This window comes from Mesoplodon mirus, assembly GCF_964341445.2.
Source record: "Mesoplodon mirus genome assembly, chromosome: X".
Lineage (NCBI taxonomy): Eukaryota > Metazoa > Chordata > Mammalia > Artiodactyla > Ziphiidae > Mesoplodon > Mesoplodon mirus.
In genome coordinates this window covers 4527383-4542224 of record NC_138981.1, presented here as the reverse complement: position 1 = coordinate 4542224, position 14842 = coordinate 4527383, and the positions used below count along the sequence as shown (strand labels likewise).

At 49.0% G+C, this 14842-nt stretch overlaps 1 protein-coding gene across 2 annotated transcripts in view; it reads left to right on the top strand.

Annotated features, from left to right (window-relative positions):
• PUDP (pseudouridine 5'-phosphatase) overlaps positions 1 to 14842 on the top strand; it is a 132264-nt gene that overhangs the window by 30535 nt on the left and 86887 nt on the right. For both annotated transcript variants that reach the window (XM_082609706.1, XM_082609705.1), the window contains exon 2: positions 3582 to 3800. In XM_082609706.1, the coding sequence (XP_082465832.1) occupies positions 3582 to 3800 (219 nt within the window). The remainder of the gene's footprint in view (positions 1 to 3581; positions 3801 to 14842) is intronic.

The window sequence follows — 14842 nt, the reverse complement described above, 5'->3', positions numbered from 1 at the left end:
CCATGATATGTACGCTCTGGTGGGGGGGCGCAGCGGTGGCCTGGGGCAGTGTCCGTAATCCAAAGCCTGTTGGTGTTTGTACAGGGAAGCGCGAGAAGGTTCACGCTAACTGTCCCAAATATTAAACATTAAAACTGACTCTGTTTTTGCTGCTAAATGAGAACTTTTCCGTTTCCGGAAGTTTATGGATTGTGGGGCTGGGGACACGGCATCAGTGTGCCTGTCCGAGGCCGGGCGATCAGTTAACAAGTATTTGTGAAGCTAGGGAATGTGTAACACTGTGGGAAGGAATCCCAAATGGTTACCACTTCCTTTTAAAGTGAAGCACCCGGAACGAGTCCCTGTGACTTGTCAGATGCAGGAGCCCTTGCCGTTTTGGGAGCTGTGGTGTGCAGGCAGGGAAAGCAGAGCTCGATGTTTCCTCTGAGCTCACAGATACTCCCTGACTGCCTTCCGCGGAGCCGCTGCAGGGCACGTGCACCCCAGAGGGCCCTAGAGGCGGGGAGGCCGGGCCGGGTGCCGTGCTCACGGCTGCGCGCCGGTTACCCGGTCAGCTGACACAGGCGCCTAGCAGGTGTGTGCCCCATGGGAAGATCCCCCAGGGTGCAGACGGGTAAGCTGAGGCCCAGCGGGGCGCCGAGCATGTGTCCTGAGTTCCCAGCGGCTGGCCAGCTGCGGGGCAGGGCCTCCAACCCAGGCCAGCTGGGCTTCCGAGCGTGGGGCCGGCTCCCAGCCCAGAGTCCTGCGGTACGCCTGGGCCTGCGGGTGGACGCTGCTCCCCACGGTGCCCCCAGCAGAAGCCGCAGGCCACTGAGGCGAAGCAGCTCCTCCTGGGACGTCCAGCCAGAACGTGGCCAGGCTGGGGATTCCCTGCTCCTCTCGGATCAGGACGCCCTTGCTTTGTGTCCATGGGGTACAGAAACGGAGGTGGGGTGGGCAGAGAAACCAAGGCAGCTCTTGCCCTACGTGCTTCTTACTCTCGGGTTGATTGAGGGGTTTTGCTATTAAATAATGCAGATCATGCCTTTACAACTGGATTAGGTGCAGCTTCGTGCAAGAGAGAAGTGGGGAAATACACTCACCCCTCCCGTCTTCATAAGCTGAAACACAAACAGTTACCATTCTCAGAGCCTGGGATGGACTCAGCCAGCATTTAAATACGTTCTCGATGATAAAAGCTGTTGCTAAGCTTAGTACAACGAGAGAAGCTCAGCCTCAGACGAAACAGAGGCCTTCCAGGTGTGGTGATGCCTTTTATAGTAACAGTTCAGTGACCCTAAACGTCAATGCCTTCTGTTTTCCCACCTGGGGACCCAGCCCGCAGCTCGGATGAAGATGCCAACCTCTAGGCTGAGTCTGTCTGCTCACCTCCCTCATTACCCCATTACCCCCCCCCCCACCGCCATCCGATGCCCTCATGTCACTGCGGGCCTAATCCCTTCATCTGCACCTGCTGGGACTGCTGCCTGGATCCTATCCCCCCCGCCACCCAGGGCTGAGGTTCTCGTGTACCTGCAGTATTTTCCTAACACACCTGAGGAAGGGAGCAGCTTGTGTGCACGCAGCTTGTGTGCACGTAGCTTGTGGAAAACCACGTGAGTTTCCTGTGAAAAATAACCCAGAAGCACGGCGCAGAGCACAGCTACTTTATGCGGCTTCATTTTAGTTCAGCTTCTGGGGAACCTTTTCCTTCCAAAACGCTGTGCCTTTCATCGGTCGTACGCTGTCAGCTGGCGTGCTCATTGCCGGGTCTGAGGGGTTCGTCGAAGCGTTTGGATCCTCGGTTATTCCACCGAGGGTTTGGGGTGATTTTATCTAAATGGTGAAGCAAAGTGGCTGTCGGCACAGTCTCCTACAGATTTATAATCCCACCGTTCTGTGCCTTTTAAATTAAAAGCTTCAGCTTTAAATAAACGCTGCTTGAAGCATTTTTAAAGAATACAACTGTTTTCTGTCTTCAGAATTAGTCTTTTTTCATGCTCCTTTCTCCTTCCCCGTCCACTTGCTTCAGCACGAGTCCCTCATGTTAACTCCCCACCCGGCCTCTGCTGCTTTTCCTGGCACTCCCTACCTAGCCTTCGCAGACCTGTCGGTGGTTTCTCACTTGCTTGGTGCCGACGATGTCTTTTCGTCTCTTTCTCTGTCTCTCAACCGCTAGAAGAAGAGTGCTCACGTGTAGAAAGTAACGTGTACAGCCTCCCTGCCAGTCGACCCATCTCCCCACCCCAAGAGCCCTCCCTCTGTGTCCCCTCACAGGCGAGAAGCATGTAAAAGAGCATGTGTTACAGGCAGCCCTCCTCTTGGTGCAGCGGAGGGGTGGACCAGCCCTCCCCTCTTTGCTGGGACTTCTTTAGGGAGATTAGGTGCAGCGTGGGTTCTAGAAAAACTAGAACCACTCAGGTTATTATGCAAACGCTGGCTGCTTCTACCAAGGAGCCCGGGAAGACTTTTCTTCAAGTCCCACCTTCTTGTGTACCAAAAAAAGTAAAGGAAACAAAAGCCAGAATTTATTACCCAGCCCAGGGGTCATGGCCAAGCACAGTCTGGCGAGTATGTCTGAGGGTGGAAATGTGATATCTGCTTGTTGTGTGTCTTATACCGTCCCCCCCAGTGTCCAGCCCGTGGTAGGACAGTGAGGACCCCAAGAGTTAAAGCGCTGAAGATGAGTTCTGCGTACTTGATAACGCAGCTGTAGATGATCTTGCCTTGAAACGCAGGGGAGGAAGAAAAGCTCGCTCTTCTGTTGCTGGTCATCCTCAAGGCTGAAGCATGCCACCGTGGGGCTGAGGGCCCAGGCCTTGTCCGAGGAAGCAGCCTACAGGGAGGCCCTAGCACGACACACTTAGCGGGTGGGGAGGGGACGGGCAGGTCAGCTGCCGGGAGAAGCAGCCACGGGGTGGGTGGCCGCCTCCTGGGACTGATCCCTTCGCCACAGAGCGTCAGCATCCAGGTACGTTGCAGGAAACGCCGCCGCTGTTGCAGGAAGGCTTGGTGGGAGAAGCCCCCCCCCACCACGCCCGATGACACAAGTGCCGTGAGGGAGCTGGTCCCGGGAGAGGAAACGAGAAGAAGCACAGGTGTTGGGTTTCCTACTCAGAGCCGCGCACAGATGTCTGTCGTCGCGTAGGCGCTTCACCGCTGCGCCCGTGGCCAGGTGCTCCTGCCGGGTGGGAGTAGGTCCTCGGGGCCCTGAACGCATCCCTAACAGCGGAGGCCTCGCACTCAGACCCTTGCGTGCTGCCGTCACGGGGCACGCTTGGGAGGACCCGCTCAGGGCGTCAAGCGTGTGTTCAGGGCCAGATGCTTGCGTGCGCGTAGACAAGGCAGTTTCACGGTAATAGATACTTCCTTTCTGGGCCAGCCTGTAACGTTCCCGAGCAGCAGAGAGCAGGCCGCCCAGGGCATCGTCTGGTCCCCGTGGCCTGAGAACGTCTCCCCCACGTCCATAGGTCTCCCCGAGAGAGCTTTCTGCCCTGAACTTGTCCTGCACTGTGAACACACGTGCCTCTCTGATGTAGACTTGGCATTACCACCGCGCGCACCCTAAAAGCCTCTGTGTCTTCGTCTCACTGTGTCTGCAGATACTGAACGGCTGTACTCAGTGGTGTTTGAGGCAGTCTGCGGTCGCTATGGGAAGAAATACAGCTGGGATGTGAAGTCCCTCGTTATGGGCAAGACGGCGTTGGAGGCGGCCCAGATCATCGTAGACACCCTGCAGCTCCCGACGTCCAAGGAGGAGCTGGTGGAAGCCAGCCAGGCGAAGCTGAAGGAGGTGTTCCCCACCGCCGAGCTCATGCCAGGTGCCGCCCTCTGCCATCCTCGGCATCGTGTCTCTCGCCTTAGTAGTGACTCTCACAGACTCATGCGGGGCATGCTAGGGTTGTCCTTTGGTCTTGATAACTTCTTGGAAAATTCTCTTCCTTGTGAGGCTCAGAGGGACTCGAGAGAGAGAGTTTGGTGGATGCTCTCGTATGCTGCGATTCAATCTTATCTTTTTAAAGGCTTCTTAAAAGAATACACGTTCCTTTCACTGACTCCTGAGGTCCAAAAACATTTGCATTTTGTTTGCATCAGTATTATGTAAAGATTACATTCCTGACAGAAGGCTTTTTCTTTTCACAATCAGGTAACACGACTAAGGTTTCAGCAGCTATGCAAACTTTAACATGTTGATGATAAGCAAGCACTTAAATCTCCCCAAAGAAGTTTAAATTTTTTTTTTTTAAGTTAAAAGCATAATTCTGTTCTGACATGTACGTTGGTATGGCCTTTATTGCTCTCTTTACTTGTTTTCCTTTGAAAGGGAAGATGATTTTTCTCCCTTGGGGCATGTTAACTGAAGGTTGATCACAACAGAATTGCCTGCTGGTTCTTACTACAAGTGAGAAGGTCAAGAACATTCTAGATTACAGGGACAGAAAATGCTTAAAAATGAAGTCTTATTTTTAGATTCTTCTAGGAGAAAAGGTGAATACTCAGTCTTTAGAATTCCTGGTGCTAAGGGAGAAAAGGTTTACAGTGAAAGCAGTAATTTTGGATTCAAACTTGTATTCATATGAGTCATCATCATTTTTGAAACATGTGTTGTTATCTATATTTGTACACATATCCACAGGGGCAGATTGAGTTCTCCCTGGAACCAGAGAATTTTCTGTCAAAGGGCCCTGCTAATACCAGCCTGTGTCGCACAGAAGCCACGTGGACTGTTCTTGGATTACACCCACACACCCCTCACGCACGGGTACAAGCACCGTGATTCACACTCCCTCCATCAGCTGCCTCTGGGCTGTTTGCACACCCAGTAATCCCGACAAACTTTAGTGATGGAAACGCATCCATACGTCACCAGAAACAGCTTAAAATTTACCATCTTATCCACGTTTAAGTGTACAGTTCGGTAGCGTTAGGAATGGTGACGTTGTTGTGTAACCATCGCCGCTCCACCTCTCAACCTTTTTACCTTGCAAAGCTGAAACTCTTTCCCCATTAAACCCTAACTCCCATTCCTCCCCCTCTCCAGCCCCGGCGCCCACCCTCCTTCTTTCTATCTCTGTGAACTTGAACTGCTCTAGGTGCCTCATACAGTATTTGTCCTTCTGTGACTAGCTTTTTAAATTTAGCATCGTGTCTTCAAGGTTCATCCATGTTGTAGCATGTGATTTTCTCCCTTTCAAGACTGAATCATATTCCACTGTACAGACCACATTTTGTTTATCTCTTCATCTGTCTATAGATAACTGGGTTGCTTCCACCTCTTGGCTGTTGTGAAAACCACTGCGGTGAGCACGTATATACAAATATCTCTTCAAGACCTTGCTTTCATTTCTTTTGGGTGTGGTCCCAGAAGTGCGATTATTGGATTATAAGGTAATTCTGTTTTTAGTCTCTTGAGGCTCCACCATAATTGTCTTCTATACTGGCTGTACCATTTTGTTCTTCCTCCAATGGCCCACAAGGGTTCCAGTTTCTTCACATTTTCACCAGCACTTGTCATTTTTTGTCTTTTTGGTAGTAGTTGTCCTAACGTGTGTGAAGTGATTATCTCTTGGTTTTGCCTTTCTTTAATGATTAATGACACAGAGCATTGTTCCATATGTTGTTAGCCGTTTGTATGTCTTCTTTGGAGAAATGTCTATTCAAGTCCTTTGCCCATTTTTTAATAGGGTTATTTGTTTTTTTCTTGTTGAGTTCTAGGAATTCTTCATAAATTCTGGATATAAACCACTTGTCAGATACATGATATGCAAATATTTGCTCCCATTTCATAGGTTGCCTTTTCACTCTGTTGACTGTGTCCTTTGATACACAGAACTTTTTAAGGTTGATGTACTCCCATTTGGCTGTTTCTGTTCTTCCCTGTGCATTTAGTGTCATATCGAAGATATTAAAAAAATCCTGTGTCATAATGCTTTTTCCCCATGTTTTCTTTCAGGAATTTTATAGTTTTAGCTCTTACCTTTAGGTTTTTAATCCATTTTGAGTCAATTTTTGTGTGTGGTATAAAGTAAGAGTTCAGCTTTGTTCCTTGCACGTGGATATCCACTTCCCCCAACACAAGTTTGTTGAAGAGACCGTCCTTTCCCCATTTTTGAGTGGTCTTGGTAGCCTTGTTGAAGATCATTTGGCCATACGTGTGAGGAGTTCTTTCTGGGCTCTCTGTTCTATCCCATTGGTCTATATGTCTTTGTTTATGCTAGCACCACACTGTTTTGATTACTGTACCTTTGTAATGTGTTGTGAAGTCAGGTAGTGTGAGATTGTCCAACTTTGTTCTTGTTTTCCAAGATTGTTATGGCGCTTCAGGTTCCACTGAGAGTCCATATAAATGTTAGGATGGATTTCTGTATTTCTACAAAAATTGCTGTTGGAATTTTGATATGGATGGCTCTGAATCTGTAGATCGCTTTGGGAAGTATGGACATTGTAACAGTATCAAATCTTCCAGTCCATGAACATGGGATGTCTTTCCATTTACGTGTGTCTTCTTTATTTGTGTCTTCTTTATTGGTTTCTTCCAGCAGTGTTTTGTTGTTTCAGTGTACAAGTCTTTCACCTTCTTGGTTAACTTTTATTTCTTTTTGATGCTATTGTAAATGGAAGCGTTTACATTTTCTTTTCAGGTTGTTCATCGTTAGTGTATAGAAATGCAACTGATTTTTGCATGTTGATTTTTGTATCCTGCAATGTTGCTGAATTTGTTTATTCTAACAGTTTTGTGTATGTGTGTGGAATCTTTTCTACGTATAAGATCATGTCATGTGCGAACAGATCACTTCTTCCTTTCCAACGTGGATGCCTTTTATTTCTTTTTCTTGCCTGATTTGCTCTGGCTAGGACTTGCAGTGCTGTGTTGAATAAAAGTGACAAGAGAAAGCATGTTTTCATGTTCCTGATCCCAGAGGAAAAGCTTTCAGCCTTTTCACATCGAGTAATGATGTTGCTGTGGGCTTTTCATATATGGCCTTTATTATGTTGAGGTAGTTTTCTTTTATTCTTCGTTTAAGTGTTTATATCATGAAAGGGTGCTGAGTTTTGTCAAATGCTCTCTCTGCATCAGTTGAGATGACCATGTGGTTTCTGTCCTTCATTTTGTTAATATGGTACGTCACATTGATTTTTGTATGTTGAACCATCCTTGTGTTCCCCCTTGGTCATCGTGTATAATCCTTTTAATGTGCTATTTAAATAAGTTCGCTAGTATTTTGCTGAGTATATTAGTATCAATTTCTTGCAGTTTCTTTGTTTGGCTTTGGTACTAAGGTAATGCTGGCCTCATAGAATGAGTTTGGGAGTATATTGTCTTCTTTCATTGTGGGGAAGAGTTTGAGGAGTATTGGTATTAATTCTTTAAAATTTGGTAGAATTCTCCAGTGAATCCATTTGGTCCTCTTTTCTTTGTTGGGGAGTTTCTGATTACTGAATTAATCTCCTTAATAGTTACAGGTTTGAACAGACTTTCTCTTTCTTTTTGCTTTGATCTTGATAGGTTGTATGTCTCTAGCAATTTATCTATTCTAGGTTATCCAATTTGTTTGCATACAATTTTTCATATTATTCTCCTTTAATCCCTTTTATTTTTGTGACATTGGTTTTAATGCCCCATCTTTCATTTCTGATTGTAGTTATGAGTCCTTTTTTTTTTTTTTTCTTAGTTAATCCAGCTAAGGATTTGTCTATACAGTTCATATTTGACCTGGAGTCTCTTTCATGGTTTAACATACAAAGCACCTGTGATGTTTTAGGACTGTAAATATCCTTTTTCTTCCTTATCCACCCAAGGCTTTCAAGTGGTTTTCCTTCTAGAATTTTTGTCCTATATTCTAAGAATTACTTGAGATATGTTATACTACAATTCCAAGGAAATATGATGTCTCATTCAGCTAGTCTGGTTGTTTGGCTGGATTGCCAACAAGTCTATCTTATGAAATCTGCTTGGTGATCCAGTCATTGTAGTATCGTCGTTTGTCTCTCCCAGTGACTAGGTATGAGTTAAGTAAGGTGCTCATCGTAGGCAGCAACAGAAGAGACCTGAATCCAGACACCTCCACCGTAGACGTGAGGCAGGAACTAGTTCTCCAAAGACAGTTAGTCCTACAGAACTCACCCGGATGATTCTTCTTTCTGTACTACTTCACCTCTTCTAGACAAGAGGGGTACAGGACCTCTTTATTTACTGATGGATCAAGGTTATGAATCTGGCTTTTTAGCCTAAGAATTTTTGTGTATACTTGAACTTCTACTAGCCTCACAGATGAGAGTAAGGACTTATCAGTGGTTCTAAAGTGTCTCCTTGAAAACATGAGGTCGTTTCCACACACATAACTGGGAGGTGAGCTAAGCATGAGAAGATGACAAGAGTATAAAGAAAAGCCCAAGAACGCACCGGACAGGAGACATGTAAAATCGTGCTGGGATGCTGCGTGAGACCAGGGACCGAGGTCAGAAGGTGCCACTGGACGTTCTGAGTGGGTTAGGATGACCAGCAGCATTTGGTAATTATACGTACCCCAAAAGGGAAGAACAGGAGGTAAAAAGCAGGATGGACTGTGGAGCCGAAGGAAAGGCTGTGTGGAAACCCAGACCCGGAAGCACACTTCCTTAGAGTTTCTGTTCTATAACGTGTACGTCACAAAAACAGTAAGGACAGAGATCAAGCTGTCTACCCAAAAAGACGTGCTTTGCCCCCTAGTTTCCACCCCTGCGGCATTCCTCCCATCGCCTCTTTTATCTGAGCCAAACCTGAATTCCACCGGAAAGGTGACCTCCTGGGGAGTCCAGGGTGTGGTGACTCTAAGTAGAAAAAGTCACCGCTGCCCTCTTTCTAGGTCTCGGTTTTCCTCTTGTTCACTTACCACTTTGTTACCTTCACGCAGCTGTGGATGATAACATAACCCTTGACTTTCATTTCTTTTCTTTCTGAAGGTATTTTCTGGTGGGGCATTTTAGGTTGTGGAAGGCGTCTTGAGCCCGTTAGAAAAGGAGGCTGTCTGTAGGGACGGTCTATAATTAATTCAATATCCTTCATTTTGAGAATGAAGCTCTCACTTCAGGCAGAGAGCTGTGGCCCCAGCAGGTACTTAGCAAGGGAGGCGTGGCAGTTTGCCAAGGGCAGGCCCTGATTATGATGCAGGCACGTCTGCCCGGGCCACTCACCAGGGGAAGCAGGCCCTGATTATGATGTGGGTGTGCCCCGCTTGGGCCGGGCACCAGGAAATTAGCCCCTGATAGTGACGCGGGTGTGTCCTTGCCTGGGTCCAGCCACTTGGAGGGTAGGGCTGGCCCATGGGGCTTGAAGGCCAGCCATAAGTGACTGGATTCCCTTCCTATCAGCAGCCTAATGACTGAAAGCTTTGGATGCCTCTCCTTGAAGTGGGTCATGAATGATCTAGGAGGGAAATACTTTGGACCAGTATGTTCTGTAGGCATGTACCACATGCCTTAGTGATGAAATATAGGGTGTAGGTCAGAGAAGGGTCTGATTATTTTCTGGGAAGAGACATCTTCTGAATCGTGGCACAACTTTTTGACAAGAAGTATTGAAATGTATGTGGCCTAACCTAAGAAAAACTTTTGCCATGGGACGTAAGGAAACCTTTTTAACAGGGTCCCCATGAAGGATGCTGGTACCTCTGTTGTATTTTGAAGCATATTTCTTCAGTCACGGATTCTTTGAGGTGGATGAAATGATGTATTTTGGCATAATTCAGCGAGAGTAACTGGTGTAGAAGGCCAGTCATGAAGTCGGTGCCTCTTCTGGTCTGAAACCCCCCGGAAGGTTCTCCTGTTGGCCTGGCTCTCTACTTTTCCTGCTCTTTTTCACGGGCTGGGATGGGGGGATTTCCCACAGAAGAGCCCAGGGCGTGGCATCTGGGCCAGTGGACAGGAGGGGGACGAGGCCGAGCCCAGGAGTGATCGCCCACGCGCTGCCCGTCACACGGGCCCCTGGGAGGTGCCAGCCCCCCCCCCGCCCTTCCCCCCGCCGCACTGCGCTCCCTCGGGTTTTTCTCTCCCCTCCTCCTGCTCTGGAGGTCACCCAGCAGAAGAGCGGAAGTGCACGCTGATCCCCGGCCCCCTGGGCAGCTGAGGCTGTGGTGCCCAGGCCTCTGCGGCTGGGGGGCGGCTGGTCCCCGCTCCCCCGTCAGCGGAGCCTCCCTGTGCTCTGCAGCCCCAGGTCCTCTCAGGAAACCAGGAACTCGGCCGAGTCCACCGTGGAGTGCGGCCCCCCGACATAAGCTGGAGAGCAGCCCACGTGGGGACTCCCGGGGCTCAGCAGGTACGTGCGCTCTCCTCCCGGAGCGCCCCTGAAGACCGCAGCCCAGCCGCGAAGTGGACAGCGCTCTCCGCGGTGTGGGCCCCGGCCCCAGTTTTACCCAAGCCCGTTTCTTCTCTGCCAGCCTGCTTTGGCCTGGGTAATTATGTCCGTCCCCACCCCTGCACCCTCCGCCTTTTGCTTCTCTCTCCTACTTGATTCTTCATGTGTCTTATGCCCTTAGTCCCCCGTGGCTATGAGCAGACATGATCGGCTCCTGCCTCCCCGCTTTCTGGACATACGGTCCACCGTCCTGGCAAGAAGGCACTCATTTCCTTAGGGTCATCCTGTCATTTTCCTCTTCCTTTACTCAATCCTTAAGGGCATCTGGTGCTGGGTGGCTGCTCATGGGCACATTAAAGAAAGGTGTGTATAATCAGCTTAGGACACGTGCATATCCATTTAAGTGGACATCTACAGTAACATATAGTTTTACATCAAAAAGAGAAATTCAGAAAAGAGTGGTGGAAGGGGAGTGGAGGAAAATAAAGCAGAATGTTCTCGGAGCAGTGGCAGCTTTGTGCTGGCGGCGGGGGCTTGAATTTTGGGGAAACTGCGGAGAGCACGTGAGATAGAGGCGGCTCGAAGCTAAGCCTCTTACTGCTGATGTGCTTGAGAAATGGGCAAGGACTTTGGCTCAACTAGGTCTTTAGTCTTGAGCTAAGCTGTCTGCTGCTTCTAGAACCAGTGGGAGTTTTGAAGAGATGATGTGCCAGAGGGACACCTATGTGGGGTCGGGGGGGGAATTCCTCTGGGTTTATGGCACATGATGACAACAGCAGGGGAGAGTTAGCCGGGAGGAGGGCCAGGCTAGGAGGGCTTGACCTAAGGTGGAGTCAGAAGGTCTGAGTGGACCACAGTCCCATGTGAGGTGACAGTGTGACGTGGTACTGGCAAAAAATTGAGAAACCAGGACTGGAACTGAAATTTCAAGTCATTATTACTTAAGCACCGAAGCTGTAGAATTGCAAACATAAAAAGAATCCAGCAGGCAGCACATACGGAGAGAAGGTGTGAGTCTCAGGTTACGCGTAGCTTTTCTCATCGTGAAATCAGTCACAACAGCAGTGAAAGGACAGTATTGAGTATGGACGTGGTAACAAACCACGTCGTGATGCCACGCTCCTTCAAAATCATTTGCCGGTCAGTAATGCCAGTAACAGACCTTTACAGTTCTGATTCCCCTTGTCCTGTAGAGTGCTGACTTATTTGATGATGTACATGGGCGTTACTCCTTTTTCCTGGTTTAAATATTCTGGCATTCAAAGACTGCCCGGTGCCTGAATTGTTACTGACGGAATTATAACAGAGACATCCTAGACTAAGCCACAAAATATATGTCTTGTCTTCCTGTGATTCTAGCTATTACTTACTGTGGGCGTAAAGGTTTTTCTCAAATGAACGAGCTGCAGTTTGTTTTTAAATGTGTGGTGGTTCCCCTGTGGGTTTTTAAATACTTGGGAGGAAAAGATCATGGATAAAAGAAGTCCTTACTGAAAGATCCCTCAATTCAGTGGAGAGAAAATGGGTAGATAGATGGCCATGATGGTTTAGTCACGGGCGTCGGCAGCTGAGGAGAGTGGCTTCCAGCCGCTTGGACAGGCTCTGGGTGTCTGAGGAGCAGGTGCTGACTGCACAGGTACGGACTCGGGGGGTGGGTGGCACCTGTGTGGGGTGAGGAGTGACCTGTCGTCCCAGTGAACACGGCCAGGTTCCAGGGGGCCGCCTGGCTTGCCCCGCATTCCACAGCTTCCCTGTAGCCAACCCAGCCAGCAGTGGGGATGCAGTGTGTGCACAGACGATATGGGTACAGTTGAACCTTGAACAATACCTGTAATTTTTTTTTTTTTTTTTTTTTTTTTGCGGTACACGGGCCTCTCACCGCTGTGGCCTCTCCCCTTGCGGAGCACAGGCTCCGGACGCACAGGCCCAGCGGCCATGGCTCACGGGCCCAGCCGCTCCGCGGCACGTGGGATCTTCCCGGACCGGGGCACGAACCCGCGTCCCCTGCATCGGCGGGCGGACTCTCAACCACTGCGCCACCAGGGAAGCCCAATACCTGTAATTTATAGTCGGCCCTCCATGTCTGCACTTCCTCCACACTTGCCGAGTCAACCCACCACGGACCGTGTAGCACTGCATCCACCTGTACGTGGACCCACGCAGTTCAAACCCCTCTTGTTCAGTGGTCAGCTGTATATTAGTCTATTTATTTTCAATCTTGGAAGATCTGCTCCTAGCATTATTTTGGGGATGCAGTGCACAACAGACAAAATATTTCAGCTGCGGCTTGCTTTTCAAAAAATAAAAACAAATTGTATTTTTTAAAGAATGGAAAGCAACTACTCATAATAGCCAAAAACTTGAAGCTACCCAAGTGTCCACTGATGGATGACTGGATAAATAATATGTCTTATATTCCTACAGTGGAATATTATTCAGCCTTAAGAAGGGAGGAAATTCTGACACAGGCTACCACACGGGTGAACCTTAAGGACATTGTGCTCAGGGAAAGAAGCCAGACAGAAGAGACAAATACTGTGTGATTTCACTGACAGGAGGCAGCTGCAGTGGTCAGAGTCACAGAGACAGAAGGTGGTGTGGAGGTTACTGGGGCGGGGCGGGGGGGAAGCAGTGCTCAGTGGGGACAGAGTTTCTGTCTGGGGAGGTGAGTGAGTTCTCCAGATGGCTGGTGGTGACCACTGCAAAACAAGGTGAGGCTCCTGAATGCCACTGGCTGTGCGCTTAAAAATGCACAAGATGGTAAACTTTCTGATATTTTACCACAATAAAAAAAAATTTCGTTTCTCTTTTTAAATACCAGAAGCCGTTCACGGATTACGAAGTTGTTTTTTGTTAAAGTTCCTGGACAGGTGAGGTAGAAAATGGTGGTAACTGCATGCTGTACAAAGGATTTTCCCTTAAATGTCACAGCTGTGCCTGTCTCCTCTCCCCCAAACCGAGTCACACAGCCACTAGGGGAAGGGCCTTGCTTCCGTGTCCCCCTGAGCCTACACTCAGTGGGACCTTAGTCCCAGTGTCATGGCATGTTGAGTGGGGCTCCAGCACCTCACCACAGAGTCCTCCTCTGGGAGATACCCGTGGAAAGGAGAGGACCCTCGCTAGGGGCTTGCTGCAGCCTTCCATGCACCGGCGCCTTCGGCATCTCTGCAGCAGCCTAGACAGGAACACAGGGAAAGACTTTGTTTCCTTACCAGACCATTCCCCAGAGCATAGGCGATAACACCGAGAATTTTATATTTGAGGACGTCCCTGGTGGCACAGTGGTTAAGAAGCCGCCTGCCGATGCAGGGGACACGGGTTCGAGCCCTGGTCCGGGAAGATCCCACATGTCGCGAAGCAACTAAGCCCGTGCGCCACAACTGCTGAGCCTGCGCTCTAGAGCCTGCGAGCCACAACTACTGAGCCCGCGTGCTACAACTACTGAAGCCCGCACGCCTAGAGCCCGTGCTCCGTCCGCAACGAGAAGCCACTGCAATGAGAGGCCCACGCACTGCAACAAAGAGTAGCCCCCCTCTCAACACAAGTAGAGAAAGCCCACACGCAGCAACGAAGACCCAACGCAGCCAAAATAAATAAATAAATTTAAAAAAGAAAAGAATTTTATATTTGAGATAATGCCCAGAAAACAACATGCACAGAAACTCTGGCCACAGTGTTGAAACTTCTGCAGAATGGCAGCAAGGAAAAAATAGTTGACAGTGGAAAATTATCTCATTTGACTGTCCTGGTCCCCACAAATTGGGCTGATCACTTTCAGATTAGTTTGATAGCCACAGTAATGCACTCCGCTGCTTTCATCTCTGTAGGATGCATCAGGTGAAGGAAATCAATCCATTTTTGATGTGAATTGTTTAGAAGGCACCCACCTTTCTTTCCATCATCTCCTATTTGTGTAGGAATTGAAAACTGGACATGCTTCCTATATCTTTATATCATCTGCAGTTTTTATACTCGTCCCGTGAAGTAGGCAGGATTGGTCTTACTCAGATTTTATAGGTGAGGATGCAGGTTTGGAGAAGTGAACTGAAGAGTGAGGAATCTGACCCCTGGACTTCTAGGCCATTCCTACGCTGCCCTGACTGAGAACATTGCGTACGGCCCTGCCTATGATGACTGGCATCCCTGGTCTCCACCCACCAAAGCCAGGAGCCCCCCCCACTTGTGACAACCAGTGTCTCTGGACATGGCCAGATGCCCCAGGGGGCGGGGGTCAAAATTGTCTCTGCTGGGGAACCACTGCCCTAAATACAGTGGTAGACTGGGAAGGCATCATGTCAGGTCCCTCTGAGTGTGCTATGGGGTGGATGGAAAATTCAGGCTCCTGGGCCTTGCTCGTCTTGGAAGGTGACCCTTCACTTGAGTTGTCATTGCCTTTGATGGGCTTGTTCTCCAAATCCTGCCCTAGGAAGGAGGGTGGAATGTCTGGTTGTCCCCACCATCCTCCCATACTTAGGTAAGAATCCTAATTAGGAATCCACCCTGGAAAGGGCGACCCTCAGGGTGAGTCAG